The sequence below is a fragment of the Oenanthe melanoleuca genome, chromosome 25 (genome assembly GCF_029582105.1).
Source record: "Oenanthe melanoleuca isolate GR-GAL-2019-014 chromosome 25, OMel1.0, whole genome shotgun sequence".
NCBI classification, from domain to species: domain Eukaryota; kingdom Metazoa; phylum Chordata; class Aves; order Passeriformes; family Muscicapidae; genus Oenanthe; species Oenanthe melanoleuca.
This window is the reverse complement of record NC_079358.1, coordinates 470,943-484,284: the sequence shown is the minus strand read 5'-3', so window position 1 is coordinate 484,284 and position 13,342 is coordinate 470,943. Positions and strand designations below refer to the sequence as shown.

The 13,342-nt window shown below is 61.0% G+C and overlaps 3 protein-coding genes across 3 annotated transcripts; 2 read left to right on the top strand and 1 right to left on the bottom strand.

Moving 5' to 3' along the window:
• Positions 1-2,768: 2,768 nt before the first annotated feature.
• TTC24 (tetratricopeptide repeat domain 24) lies at positions 2,769-7,120 on the top strand (the record flags this gene model as incomplete). The annotated part of the gene is made up of 10 exons (XM_056510744.1): positions 2,769-3,366; positions 3,813-4,031; positions 4,113-4,241; positions 5,065-5,186; positions 5,282-5,398; positions 5,485-5,552; positions 5,647-5,711; positions 5,827-5,959; positions 6,179-6,352; positions 6,487-7,120. Coding segments are annotated over 10 exons (1,725 nt in total), but the record flags the coding sequence as incomplete, so codon positions are not given.
• Positions 7,121-7,246: 126 nt separating this feature from the next.
• NAXE (NAD(P)HX epimerase) lies at positions 7,247-9,729 on the top strand. Its single transcript, XM_056510746.1, has 6 exons — positions 7,247-7,518; positions 7,948-8,056; positions 8,402-8,512; positions 8,641-8,754; positions 8,837-8,984; positions 9,233-9,729. The coding sequence occupies exons 1-6, from the start codon at positions 7,337-7,339 to the stop codon at positions 9,433-9,435; spliced, it is 867 nt and encodes a 288-aa protein (XP_056366721.1). The 5' UTR covers positions 7,247-7,336; the 3' UTR covers positions 9,436-9,729.
• LOC130263212 (G patch domain-containing protein 4) lies at positions 9,674-12,693 on the bottom strand. Its single transcript, XM_056510745.1, has 7 exons — positions 12,520-12,693; positions 11,499-11,572; positions 11,326-11,418; positions 11,040-11,147; positions 10,852-10,952; positions 10,707-10,757; positions 9,674-10,597 (listed from the first exon to the last, which is right to left on the bottom strand). The coding sequence occupies exons 1-7, from the start codon at positions 12,593-12,595 to the stop codon at positions 10,018-10,020; spliced, it is 1,083 nt and encodes a 360-aa protein (XP_056366720.1). The 5' UTR covers positions 12,596-12,693; the 3' UTR covers positions 9,674-10,017.
• Between the last annotated feature and the right edge of the window lie 649 nt (positions 12,694-13,342).

Sequence of the window (13,342 nt, the reverse complement as noted above, 5' to 3'; positions counted from 1 at the left end):
GGGATAGATCGGGATACACCGGGATAGACCGGGACAGACCGGGATAGATCGGGATAGACCGGGATAGAATGGGATAGACCGGGACAGACGGGGATAGATCGAGATAGATCGGGATATACCGGGATAGATCGGGATAGACCGGGACAGATCGGGATAGACCGGGATATACCGGGATAGATCGGGATAGAGCGGGATAGACCGGGATAGATCAGGATAGACCGGGACAGACCGGGATAGATCGGGATAGAGCGGGATAGATCGGGATATACCGGGATAGAGCGGGATAGATCGGGATAGACCGGGATACACCGGGACAGACCGGGATAGATCGGGATATACCGGGACAGATCGGGATAGACCGGGATAGATCGGGATAGACCGGGACAGACCGGGATAGATCGGGATACACCGGGATAAATCGGGAAAGACCGGGATAGACCGGGATAGATCGGGACAGATCGGGATAGATCGGGATAGACCGGGATACACCGGGACAGATCGGGATAGACCGGGAGAGACCAGGATAGATCGGGACAGATCGGGAGAGACCGGGACACACCGGGATAGATCGGGATAGAGCGGGATAGACCGGGAAACACCGGGATAGATCGGGATAGAGCGGGATAGATCGGGATATACCGGGATAGAGCAGGATAGATCGGGATAGACCGGGACAGACCGGGATAGATCGGGATAGACCGGGTTATACCGGGATAGATCGGGATGGAGCGGGATAGAGCGGGATAGACCGGGATATACCGGGATAGATCGGGATAGACCGGGACAGACCGGGATAGACCGGGACAGACCGGGATAGATCGGGATAGATCGGGATATACCGGGATAGAGCGGGATAGATCGGGATAGATCGGGATACACCGGGACAGACCGGGATAGATCGGGATATACCGGGACAGATCGGGATAGACCGGGATAGATCGGGATAGACCGGGACAGACCGGGATAGATCGGGATACACCGGGATAAATCGGGATAGATCGGGATAGACCGGGATAGATCGGGATACACCGGGATACACCGGGACAGACCGGGATAGACCGGGATATACCGGGACAGATCGGGATACACCGGGATAGATCGGGAAAGACCGGGATAGATCAGGATAGACCGGGATAGATCGGGACAGATCGGGAGAGACCGGGACACACCGGGATAGATCGGGATAGACCGGGATAGATCAGGATACACCGGGATAGAGCGGGATACACCGGGACAGATCGGGAGAGACCAGGATAGACCGGGACAGATCGGGAGAGACCGGGATAGAACGGGATACACCGGGATACAGCGGGATAGGCCGGGACAGATCGGGATAGATCGGGATACACCGGAACACATACCGGGATAGACTGGGATAGACCGGGACACACCGGGACAGATCGGGATACACCGGGATAGACCGGGATCCAGCGGCATATACCGGGATAGACCGGGACACATTGAGGCAGATCGGGAAAGACTGGGATACACCGGGACACACCGGGATACAGTGGGATATACCAGGATACACCGGGACAGATCGGGATATACCGGGATACACCAGAACACATACCGAGATACCGGGATAGACGGGAGATAGCGGGATACACCGGGACACACCAGGATACACCGGGACACACAGGCACAGACCAGGATATACCGGGACAGACCGGCATACAGCGGGGTAGACCGGGATAGACTGGGACAGACCGGGACACACTGGGGTAGACCAGGACACATCAGGACCCTCACATCAGGACCGCGGTACACTCCGGGTCCGATGTAATAAACTGCAAACTTCAAGACCAGAATTTAGAGAGCCTGAGTTTGTCCTGACCACATCCACCACCAGCTCCTGCATGGCCCTGCACGGGACGAGCCCCCAGCACCTGTCAGAGCTGTTGAGACAGCCAGGAGCCGGCTGTGCCATCCATTGCACGGCTGTCCTGTCCATCACACCGCTCCCCATCCATCCATCCCACCGCACTGAGTTGCCATGGCACTGCACACACCCTGGTGACAGGGGTGAAACCGGAGCCAGCGGGGCCATTGTGGGACGTGCTTCCCCAGGAACAGGCCTGGCTTTGTCCCAGCCTGTGTCACCGCCTGCCACCTCCCTGTCCCTCAGAACTCGGCACTAGGTGCTGGCGTCCATCACCAGGGGCTGTGACCCGCTCCAGGCAATTTTCCAGGAGTTTTCCAGGCAGCCCAGGTGCGGAGGCGCCGCAGACACCGTCCATCCCGCAGCAGCAGCCGTGGATGCAGCAGAGATGTGGCCGCAGTGCCGGGGATGCCCTGTCTCTCTGCTCCCTGCTCTCAGCACCCTTTGCACCTGAAGAGCAAACAGTAAGTGTATGCAACTGGTTATTCTGCCTCCCAAAAAGGCACCCCAGCACCACCCCACTCCACGCTGTGCTGTCCCTCCTCCTCCCCCCGTGACCTCTTTCCTCTCTCGTGGGTTCTTCCATGCAAAGGCCATTTTGCTTCCTGAAACTTAACAGCAAACAGGCTACAAGACATCCCTAATTTTCCATAAATGATATAAAATAACCCTGCTCGTTTGAAGTGGCAGGACCACGCTGGCTTGGCTGCCTGAGCACGTCTCTCTCGCAGGCAGGTTGCTGCCCTTCCCCATGGATTCAGAAGAGGCTGCTGAGCTGGGAGTGCAGCCCACCAGCACCACCACCAGCACCCCTGCAGCCCCCACCAGCTGCAAGAAGAGCAGGAGGAAAAAGGAGAAGGAGGCCAGGGAAGCTGCTGGGGAGGGAGGGGACGAGGCAGGGCGGGTGGAGGCCATCAAGGGGCTGACACGGGCCGGGCAGCGGGCGCTGGCTCTGGGCGCCGGGCGGGAGGCACTGGGATGCTTCAGGCGGGCCCTGCTCCTCTCCAGGGACACGGCGAGCCCCCAGCTCCACAGGGCTTGTGCCTTCAACCTGGGGGCTGCCTACGTGGAGACTGGCAAGCCCAAAAAGGGCCTCGAGTTCCTCCTCCAGTCCCAGCCCTCAGAGGTGGAGAGCGGGGACCACTTGGGGAGCCTTTATTTCAGCATCGGGGCGGCTCACGAAGGGCTCCAGGACTTCCCAAAGGCTCTGCAGTGTTCTGGGCACGCTGATGGCCGAGCAGGGACCTGTGTGCAGATGGGCTGCTGCTACCTGGGCATGCAGGAGCCGGCCCGGGCTGCGCGCTGCTTCCTGGAGGCGGCGCAGACCTTCGCGGCGGCCGAGAGCCCCGGGGCTGCAGCCGTGGCTCTGAGCAGGGCGAGCGGCTCCATGCTGCAGAGCCGCCACTTCGGGGCCACCGAGATCGCCGGGGTGCTGGCCCGGTGCCGCTCGCTCTGCGACAGCATCCCCGACCCGGCCCTGCGAGGTAACGGCGTGCCCTTCGCTCTCAGTGCCCTGAGTGCAGCTCCCACCGCTGCTTCTCTGCTCCCCATCACTGCTTCTCCTCTGTGCAGCTCCCATCGCTGCTTCTCTGCTCCCCATCACTGCTTCTCCTCTGTGCAGCTCCCACCGCTGCTTCTCCTCTGTGCAGCTCCCACCACTGCATTTCTTCTCTGCAGCTCCCATCGCTGCTTCTCTTCCCTGCAGCTCCCACTGCTGCTTTTCATCCCTGCAGCTCTCATCACTGCATTTCTTATCTGCAGCTCCCACCACTGCATTTCTTATCTGCAGCTCCCATCACTGCTTCTCCTCTCTGCAGCTCCCATCACTCCTCCTCTCTGCAGCTCCCATCACTGCTTCTCCTCTCTGCAGCTCCTACCACTGCATTTCCCCTCTGCAGCTCCCACCGCCGCTTCTCCTCTCTGCCCCCAGGGAAGCTCTACAGCGACATCGGCCTGGGCTACTCTCAGCTGCAGATCTTCTCCCAGGCTGCCGAGAGCTTCGAGCGGGCGCTCGGGCTGTGCGGGGGGCAGCAGCGCCGGGACCGGCGCCGGGAGGCTGCGCTGCTGCAGAATTTGGGCGCTGCCCACAACGGGCTGCGCAGCTTTGGCACGGCGCTGGGCTGGCACCGGCGGGCGGCCGCGCTGCACGGTAGCTCACACCGCTGTCTCTGCCTCGGGGCTTGGCCTGAGCGCCACAGCTCCGTGTGGAACCCCCTGTTCCCAATTCCAGGTGCTCTGGGGAACCGCAGAGCTCAGGGGCAGTGCTTTGGGAACCTGGCCTACGCCTGCAGCCAGCTAGGGAACCACGGGGCTGCTGCCGAGAGCTACCTGCACGCCCTGCAAGCCTTCCGGGACTCGGGTGAGGAGAGGCACAGCAGCCCCTGGGGAGTCTGCAGCACCCACGTGGGCTCAAGCTGGGCAATGCTGCCCACCAGGGATCTCTGAGCAGTTGTCCTGGTTTGCAGGGCAGGTATCTGCCAATAAAGGCAGGAGCTTCTCTTTGAAATGGAGAATGTAAACCCCCTCCCTCCCAATTATTATAGTTTTGAAATTAAGGGGCTCTCAGGCAAAGATATGGGAATTAGGAATAACAGTTCTGTACTAGGAAAATTAAAATAGAAATGCAGTATTACACAGAACAATCCCAACCCTGCCAGAGTCAGAATCCAAGCTGACACCCGTCAGTCAGTCAGGGTGTTGGCACAGTCCCATTCAATGGTGGCTGCATCCTCCTGCAAGGGCAGATGTGGTTCAGCTGGAGCAGTGCTCCTGGAGAAGGTGCAGTTTCCTCTGAAGCTCCAGGGATGATGTGGAAAGGTCTGGTTTTCCTCTGGAATCCAGTGGAAAGATTGCTGTCCCAAATGTCAGTTTTTATCTGGGTAGGAAAGGCTTGGCTCCTCCCCTGGCTGGAGCATCTCCAAGTGAGATGATGTAATTTTATCAGTCATGCCCTGGGACTCACTGGCCATGAACAGGAGATATCTCCTGGAGGGAGGATGGGCTGTGGGAAGATAAAGATGATTGCCCAGCTGGTTTAAAGATGGCCCATGAGCAGATAATATGTGCCAGGAGATCAGGGTCACTGCCCCAGCTGGTTTAACAGACGGTGACAGAATCCACATTTCTGGCCACATCTACCCAACACAGCAGTGCTGGGACTGATGCAGCCCTTTGCCTCCCAGGGGACTTGCAGGGCCAGTGGCAAGCGTGCGAGGGGCTGGGCGCAGCGTGCTTCCACCTGGGAGACCCCCAGAAAGCCATCGGGCACTACCAGCAGGCTCTGATTCTGCTTTCCCACTGTCAGGTAAGGCAGGGTGGGGCACCCCCAGGGCCAGACCCTCCCGTGCATCACAGGGCACTGGCCTCAGCCCATCCCACACGGGGTTCTCTCCACCACAGGACAGCCCCAGAGCTGCCCACAAACGGCTCGTGCACAAGCTCACGGACGCCATCCAGCACCGAGTCCACCTCAGCCACCTCTCCCACCGGGGGGGCTGGGCACCCTCCCCAGCCCTGGTGAGCATCACCGAGGCCAGGGGACACTCTGGGAGCTGGGGCTGTGGCACGAGGTGCCTGAGTTTGCTGGCTGTTAATCCCACCAGGAGCCCAGGCAGCCGCGGTTTTGCTCCACGTTGCCCCGTGCCAGGACGCAGCTCCAGGGGAATGAGCTGTGAGTAGGAAAGCTGCCATCCCCTCTCTCCTTCCTCTGGAATGAGTTTTCAGACCACGCAGGGACAAGCCTTTCCTCACTCCATGTCCTTCAGGGGGAAAGCCCAGGCTGAGGACGAGCTGTACATGTGCACACCAGGAGCTCAGGCTGGGTTTTCAGGTGAGAGAGTGTGAGCTAAAGGTGGGATTGAGCCATCCAGGCAACTCCTGATGGAGCTGAGGCCTTGGCACAGTCTGATACTGTGTTCTTGCCTGTTTGTCCTTCCTTCCTGGAGGCACAAGAGTGGCCCTGGCTGGTGGTCTCACACTGCAGCCCTGCATCCCACACGGCCTCCTGGGCACCTCTGGGGAGGATGATGATGGTCCCAGCTCGGCTCCAGGGTATCACAGTGAGCCCCAGGCTAACAGGTGGGCAGGCAAGGGGGAGGCACCTCAGTACAGCCCCTGGCACCCAAATACCTCTGCAGCACTTCTCCTGTGAAAATCCAGATATTTTTAAAAGATACATAATTCTGTGAGTGTGTTTGGGGTAATTCCAGCTGGATCCTAGGGAGGGTTCAGTCACAATGTGATAGGGGAGAGCTTGTCAGAGATGCTCACCCGATGTGAGGCTCACTTGTCTCTCAGTAAGAAAACCACCCTGCACTCAGCCAAGCTGCCCCATGCCAGCCTCCAGCTCCCTGAGAACCACACACAGCCAGAGCATCGCTCCTCCAGCAGCGAGCCCAGGCCTGAGGGGCTCACACTGCCTTCCACAGGGCACCAAAACCACCAGACCCTCCCTGCCAGGCCTCCACAGAGGTAGGTGATGCCTGGGGGCAGTGGGCTTTAAATCCCTTCCCACCCAAACCAGTCTGTGTCTCTGCAATTTGATTATTCCGTTTTGCATCCTGCTGGACACCCTCGCTCCCCGGGCTGCCTCCGTGACCTCGCAGCCTTGACAATGACCCCGGTGCCACTGCTGCCGGCTGCTGGTCCCGCCGGGGACCTCGCTCGGGGACCAGGACTCTGTCCCTGGTCTGCAGCCTCGTGTGACCAGCAGGACACCGGGGAAACGCCGCCGAACCGGGGGGGAGGAGGGGAGCGTTGAGCCAACACCATTCCCAGAGGAATTTGTCTTTACAAACGAGCTGTAGATCTGCTGGTAGATAAAACCAGCACGAAGAGATAAAAGAAACAACGGGATGGATTCCACTGATTGATGAATGGGAAAAGATATTTGCCTTTACAAACTGTAGGTTTGCTGATAAATGAAACTGGATATCGGAAGATGAAAAAAGCAACGGGGGAAAACTGTGAATTCTATAAGAATTAAAAATTAAAAGGAAGGGTTATATATTAGAGGGGAATCTCAGGTATTAGGCGTTCCGGGGAGTCTGTGCCTCTCAAGTACCTCAGCCCATGGGGAAAGAGAGAGGGAAATGCAGATGGGAAATTTGGATTAAAAGGGAGGCTGCGTCCTCCGAAAATTTGAGATATCCCAGGGCAATGCCCCATGGCCTCTCCCTTTATTTGAATACAGCAAAAAGGACTCCTCTGTCTCCTTTTTGGACATAAACCTCTGGTGTTTGTGGCTTAATTTTCCTGGCAATTCTGTCCCCGCTCCGTTTCCGCCGTCCTCTGCACACGGGGGTTCGAGGGAGGAAATGACAGCGCTGCGCGGATCCTGCGCGGATTCTGCGCGGCTCCGCCCCGGGGCGGCCCCGCGCCTGCTCCGTGCAGCTGTCCCGGCTTGTCCCGGTTTGTCCCGGGCTGTCCCGGGCGGTTCCGGGCCGTGCCCGCTGCATGCCGGGCCCGCGGGCGCTGCTGCGGCTCGGGCTGCTGGTGGCGGCGGCGCGGGCGGGCGGGCGGTGCCGGGACCGGCGCTGGGACCGGGGCTGGGACTGGTACCGGGACCGGGAGCTGGGCCGGTGTCTGCCCCGCCGAGCCATGCACGTCCCCGGCCCCACCGGGCTCCGCTTCCTGGGGTAGGGCCGGGACAAGGAGGGAGGTGGGAGAGGAGGCGGCGGTGCTGGGGGCGGAGGGGCCGGGCAGGGCAGAACAGAACAGAATACGGCACGCTGAGGGTGCAGGGATTTGGACAGGACAGGACAGGGGCACGCTGAGGGTGCAGGGATTTGGACAGGACAGAACAGGACAGGGGCACGCTGAGGGTGCAGGGATTTGGACAGGACAAGGTAGGGGCACGCTGAGGTGCAGGGATTTGGACAGGACAGAACAGGGCAGGGGCACAATGGGGGTGCAGGGGAGTCGCACAGGACATGGGGTTGGGGTGCAGATGCACACGGGGGCACAGCTCTGGGTGTTGTCCCCCCTGGCTCATGCGAAGTCGAGGGGATCATAGCAGCCCCCCTGGCCGGGTTTTGGGTACCCAGCGGTGCCATCTCCCTCCCCAGGCAGGAGGAGGCCCAGGCCATCGACCAGGAGCTCTTCAATGAGTACAAGTTCAGCGTGGACCAGCTGATGGAGCTGGCAGGGCTGAGCTGTGCCACTGCCATTGCCAAGGTGGGGATCCTGGGGGACAGAAGGGGGGCCTGGCATCGTGGGCTGAGCTGTGCCACTGCCTGGGTGGGTGCCTGGGAGGTGGTTGGAAACCCTGGGAGAGAGTTCCAGCCCTACAGGCTGAGTGCTGTCACCACTATCGACAAGGTGGGGGCCCTGGGGGGCAAGGCAGGGTCCTAGCATAGTGTACCAAGCTGTGCTACCACCAAGGTGGGCACCAGATGATGATCCTGGGAATGGTCCCAGTCCCATGGACATACCAATCCCAAGCTGGGGGTCTTGCAAATCCTGGCCCCATGGTGTGGGCCCACTCCCCCATGATAACCCTGTGCCTCTTGCCCCCATCAGGCCTACCCAGCCAGCTCCTTCACCACGAGCCAGCCCGCTGTGCTGGTGATCTGCGGGCCAGGGAACAACGGCGGTGATGGGCTGGTCTGCGCCCGGCACCTGAAGATGTTTGTGAGTCTTGCACAGGGTCCCCACGAGGGTGTTGGTCTCTGTGCACCCCTGTACCTGTGGGCTCCAGGCTGCCACTCCTCTGGCTGCTGCCAGAGTGGGATTAGTTCAGGTCCCTTCTGCTCTTGCAGGGCTACCAGCCAACCGTGTATTACCCCAAGCAGCCCAGCAAGCCCCTCTTCGAAGGTTTGACCACCCAGTGCAAGAAGATGGATATTCCTTTCCTCACTGAGTTCCCAGCTGAGGTGAGGAGCAGCCCCCAGCTTGGCAGCACCTGTCCCTGGAGCAGGACTGCCCTCCCTTCACCTGCTGCCATCCCTGCTGCAGGCTGCTTTCATCGATGAGCTCTATGGCCTGGTGGTGGATGCCATTTTCGGCTTCAGCTTCAAGGGAGCAGTGCGGGAGCCCTTCGGCAGCATCCTCAGCACGCTGGAGCACATCACCGTGCCCATTGCCAGCATCGACATCCCCTCAGGTGAGTCACAGCTGCACCTGCCCGAGGGGCTCAGCCAGGGTGGTGCTGCTGCAGCTGGCTCTGGGGCTTGTAGGAGAGTCACAGCTGCACCTGGAGGAAGGGGCTCAGCCAGGGTGGTCCTCGGGCTCAGCCAGGGTGGTGGTGGCTGCAGCCTGGCTCTGGGGCCTGTAGGTGAGTCACAGCTGCACCTGGAGGAAGGGGCTCAGCCAGGGTGGTGCTGCTGCAGCTGGCTCTGGGGCTTGTTGCAGGCTGGGATGTGGAGAAGGGCAAGGCAGACGGGCTGCAGCCTGACATGCTGATCTCCCTGACGGCGCCCAAGAAGGCGGCGATGCATTTCACGGGCCGGTACCACTTCCTGGGGGGCCGGTTCGTGCCCCCTGCGCTCCAGCAGAAATACGCTCTGAACCTGCCGGCGTATCCCGGCACGGACTGCGTCCTGCAGCTCGCCTAGAGCCGGGGCCAGGGGGCAGCCTTGGCATCAGCACTCACACCAGGGCCAATCCTGCCCAAGCCTCTGCCAGGAGGGTGCTCAGCACCTCACAGCTTCAGTGAGAGCCAGCAGGATCAGAAGGCCCAGGAGTGGTGAGGAGCTCTGTTTGGGGTTGCTGCCTAATCCAAGTGCTACAGGTGTAAAGGTGATCTGGAATCTGGGGCTCTGCCACTCATGGCACCACTCACACTTCAGGATAATCTGATTACAATAAAGATTTATTCATGCCCTTGAAAAAAAATTCAGTACTCTGCAGGGTGTGTCCTTGTGTCCCTCTGTGACAGGTCTGTGGCAAATGGGTCCCTGCCCCAGGGTCTGGGGGGAACCAGGGTCACCCCTGAGGTTCACGTGGTGAAGTAAAGCTTGATCCAGCTCCAGACCAACTTGTCCTAGCCCAGCATCCCCAGGCAGCTGGGCCTCAGTGCTGGACTCCATCTGGAATGAGCTCAGAGCACCCCATGGCACCCACCAGCACCAGGATCAGGACCCTGACAGCCAGGTGGGGCTGGCAGCTGTGACATGCACGGCAGCCATGTCACTGGCTCACTCTGGCTCTCTCTTCTTCTTCTTCTTCTTCCTCTTCTTTGTAGGGCTGTGTCCCAAGTTTGGCTCATCTATGTCTTGTAGAGGTATGTCTGTTTCAGCTGGCTCTTCTTTGTCCTTCTCTTCCTGCTTCTTCTTCTTTTTCTTCTTTCTCTTCTTTGCAGCCTTCCCCTCCTCTTCTACCACCTCCTCATCTGTGCTTAGCTCTGGCTTCTTCCTCTTCATGACTTTCCCCTCCTCTCCCGATACCTGTTCTCCACAAGGCTCTGTGAACACCTTCTTCTTCTTCTTCTTCCTCATGACCTCTTCCTCTCCTGTCAGCTCCTCTTCTCTGCTTGGTCCCCGGTTCTTTTTCCTCTTCACAACCTTTTCTTCTTCCAACACCTCCTCCTGCTCTCTGTTTGGTTCCTGGCTCTGTGGCACCTCGGGGTTGGCTCCATCCCTGGACTGTTTCCTTTTCTTCTTTTTGCCCTGGCTGCTCTCTGGGGGCTCCTGCTGCCGATAGGTGGCCAGGAAGGCTCGTTCCTGCTCCTCCAGGCGTGCCAGCTTGGCACTCATGGTCAGGCCGTGCCGGGCACCCCTGCAATGAGCGCAGGCAGTGAGGACTGGCACCTCCCCAGCAGTGCTCCCCAGCCCAGCCTGCTCAACAGCCCCTCTGAGGAGAGGGCAGCCCAGCCAGGCTCACTCACTTGTGTGCTGTGCGGCCCCCGCACGCCTGCACCAGCTCCTCGTCTGTCAGCCTGTGGGACACAGACAGGACCTGTCAGCCCAGCATCTCTGTGGGGGAACAGGGTCTGGAGCAGGGCTCCATCAAGGGATGGGGCCCAGCCTCACCTCCTGACCGAAGAGAGGTCCAGCTTCTCCTCCTCCTCACTGCTCTCAGAGCTGGTGGGCAGTGCTATGGACTCCTCCCCACAGGCTGTGAGCGTGGCTGACTGCAGCACAGAGACACAGGGGCTGTGAGAAAGGGGCAGAAGGAGAAGGGGGCTCTGGGGCCCTGCAGCCCCCAGGCTCCAGGTTACCTTCACAAAGCGGCCGTACAGCAGGCTCCCACTGCTGCCAGCCTTGCGTGGCTTCTTGTTGCTGATCCTGCCTCCCTGCTCAGACAGTGCCTTCACAGAGATGCCATCCTGGGGGAGAAAAGGCAAAGGGCTTGGAAATTATCTTCATCCCTCCAGCAGCACCTCTCCAGCACCACAGCCCCTGTGCAAGGTGCTGCTTGGGGGATACAGTGGCAGTACAGGAGCCACCGAAGGAACCCAAACATCCTCCCCTGCCTTCAACCCCCACCACCCCCAGCAGTCCCACCTGCCCAGCCTCCACAGCGATGTTGGCAGCCGCCTTGTTGAAGACGTGGTCCCACCAGTGGAAGGTGAAGGGCTCGGCCGCGTCGTGTCCGACCTGCGGGGGGCAGAGGAGCTGCCGGGAGGGCTGCGCGGGGCAGCGGGCAGGGCCGGGCCCCCGAGGGGAGGCACACTCACCCCCGCCGTGTCGCACTTCACCTTCACCCGGATGGCCTCGGCGATGCCGTCCTGCCGCCGGCCCAGCCCCTGCCCTGCGGACACGGCACCGTCAGCCCCGCACGGCCCGGGGGCACCGGGGGCTGCAGGAGCCCGAGGGTCGGGGTGAGCTGGAGACCGGGAGGAGGACGGAGCCGGGCTCTGGGGACCACCGGGGTCTGGGGTGGGGACCTGGGGGCTAACGGGGGCTGCAGGGTCCCCAGTAGGGATGTCCTTGGGGAGAGCTGGGGCCTGGTGGAGGGAGATGGGGCCTATGGGGAGATGGGGCTTGGGGAGGGAGACGGGGCTTGGGAGGATCGCAGTTTGAGGGGAGCCGGGGTTTGGGGGATCGCAGTCTGAGGGAGCCGGGGTTTTTGGGGATCGCAGTCTGAGGGCAGCCGGGGTTTGGGGGATCGCAGTGTGAGGGGAGCCGGGGTTTTTGGGGATCGCAGTCTGAGGGGAGCCGGGGTTTGGGGGATCGCAGTCTGAGGGGAGCAGAGGTTTTTGGGGGATCGCAGTTTGAGGGGAGCCGGGTTTGGGGGATCGCAGTGTGAGGGGAGCCGGGGTTTGTGGGATCACAGTGTGAGGGGAGCCGGGGTTTGTGGGATCGCAGTCTGAGGGCAGCCGGGGTTTGTGGGATCGCAGTCTGAGGGCAGCCGGGGTTTGGGGGATCGCAGTCTGAGGGGAGCTGGGGTTTGGGGGATCGCAGTCCGAGGGGAGCAGAGGTTTTTGGGGGATCGCAGTTTGAGGGGAGCCGGGGTTTGTGGGATCGCAGTCTGAAGGAGCCGGGGTTTGGGGGATCGCAGTCTGAAGGAGCCGGGGTTTGGGGGATCGCAGTCCGAGGGGAGCAGAGGTTTTTGGGGGATCGCAGTCTGAGGGGAGCAGAGGTTTGGGGGATCGCAGTCTGAGGGAGCCGGGGTTTGGGGGATCGCAGTCTGAAGGAGCCGGGGTTGGGGGGCGCGGCCCGGGACCCCGCCCGGCCCGGGACCCCGCCCGGCCGCACCTCGCTGCCAGCCGTGCCGCCTCAACTGCGTCTCGGCGAACTGCATCCCGCGGCCCGGCGCCTCCGGAACGCTCATGGCCCGGCGGCTCCCGGGGGAGCCCGGAGGGTCTCGGTGTGTCCCGCTCTGTCCCGCTCCGTCCCGCCGGTCCCGGCGCCGCCGCACGAGGCCGGGCCGCCGGGAGGGGCTGTGCGCATGCGCCAGGGGCGGGGCCGGGAACGGCCCGGGGGCGGGGCACGGGGCAGGGGGCGGGGCACGGGGACAGGGAAAGGGACGTAGGGACAGGGAGAGGAACATGGGGACACGGGGACATGGGGACATGGGGACAGGGATATGGGGACAGGGAGAGGAACATGGGGACACGGGGACATGGGGACAGGGAGAGAGAAGTGGGGACAGGGATATGGGGACAGGGAGAGGAACATGGGGACACGGGGACATGGGGACAGGGAGAGAGAAGTGGGGACAGGGATATGGGGACAGGGAGAGGGACATGGGGAGGGACAGGGGGACAGGGATATGGACATGTGGGCAGTGTCAACTCTGATATAGCCAACCCTACAAGCTGGAAACACTCAAAAACCTACAGCAAACATGACCAGCACCAGCCAGGCAGCAACAGGAAACCAGGTGTCAGCTTGCTGGTGGAATTAAAAATAAACCAAGCCAGAGAAACATGAATATGGCCCTAAATGTGAATGGTCAGGTCTTGCAACAGGGACCTGTCAGGGCTGGCAATGGCCCAACCATGCTCTAAATCATCATTTTCTGCCCTTAAATGCTGCAGAATTCAGCAGAGAGGCTCAGGAGCATCATTCATCCCTT

Coding starts and splice junctions, on each gene's coding strand:
- NAXE (XM_056510746.1), top strand. CDS start 7,337: ATGCCGGGCCCGCGGGCGCTGCTGCGGCTCGGGCTGCTGGTGGCGGCG. Junction 8,513..8,640: donor CCCGGCACCTGAAGATGTTT/GTGAGTCTTGCA, acceptor CTGCTCTTGCAG/GGCTACCAGCCAACCGTGTA. Junction 8,755..8,836: donor TCACTGAGTTCCCAGCTGAG/GTGAGGAGCAGC, acceptor TCCCTGCTGCAG/GCTGCTTTCATCGATGAGCT.
- LOC130263212 (XM_056510745.1), bottom strand. CDS start 12,595: ATGAGCGTTCCGGAGGCGCCGGGCCGCGGGATGCAGTTCGCCGAGACG. Junction 11,573..12,519: donor GCGGCACGGCTGGCAGCGAG/GTGCGGCCGGGC, acceptor CCGTGTCCGCAG/GGCAGGGGCTGGGCCGGCGG. Junction 10,758..10,851: donor GACCTCTCTTCGGTCAGGAG/GTGAGGCTGGGC, acceptor TGTGTCCCACAG/GCTGACAGACGAGGAGCTGG.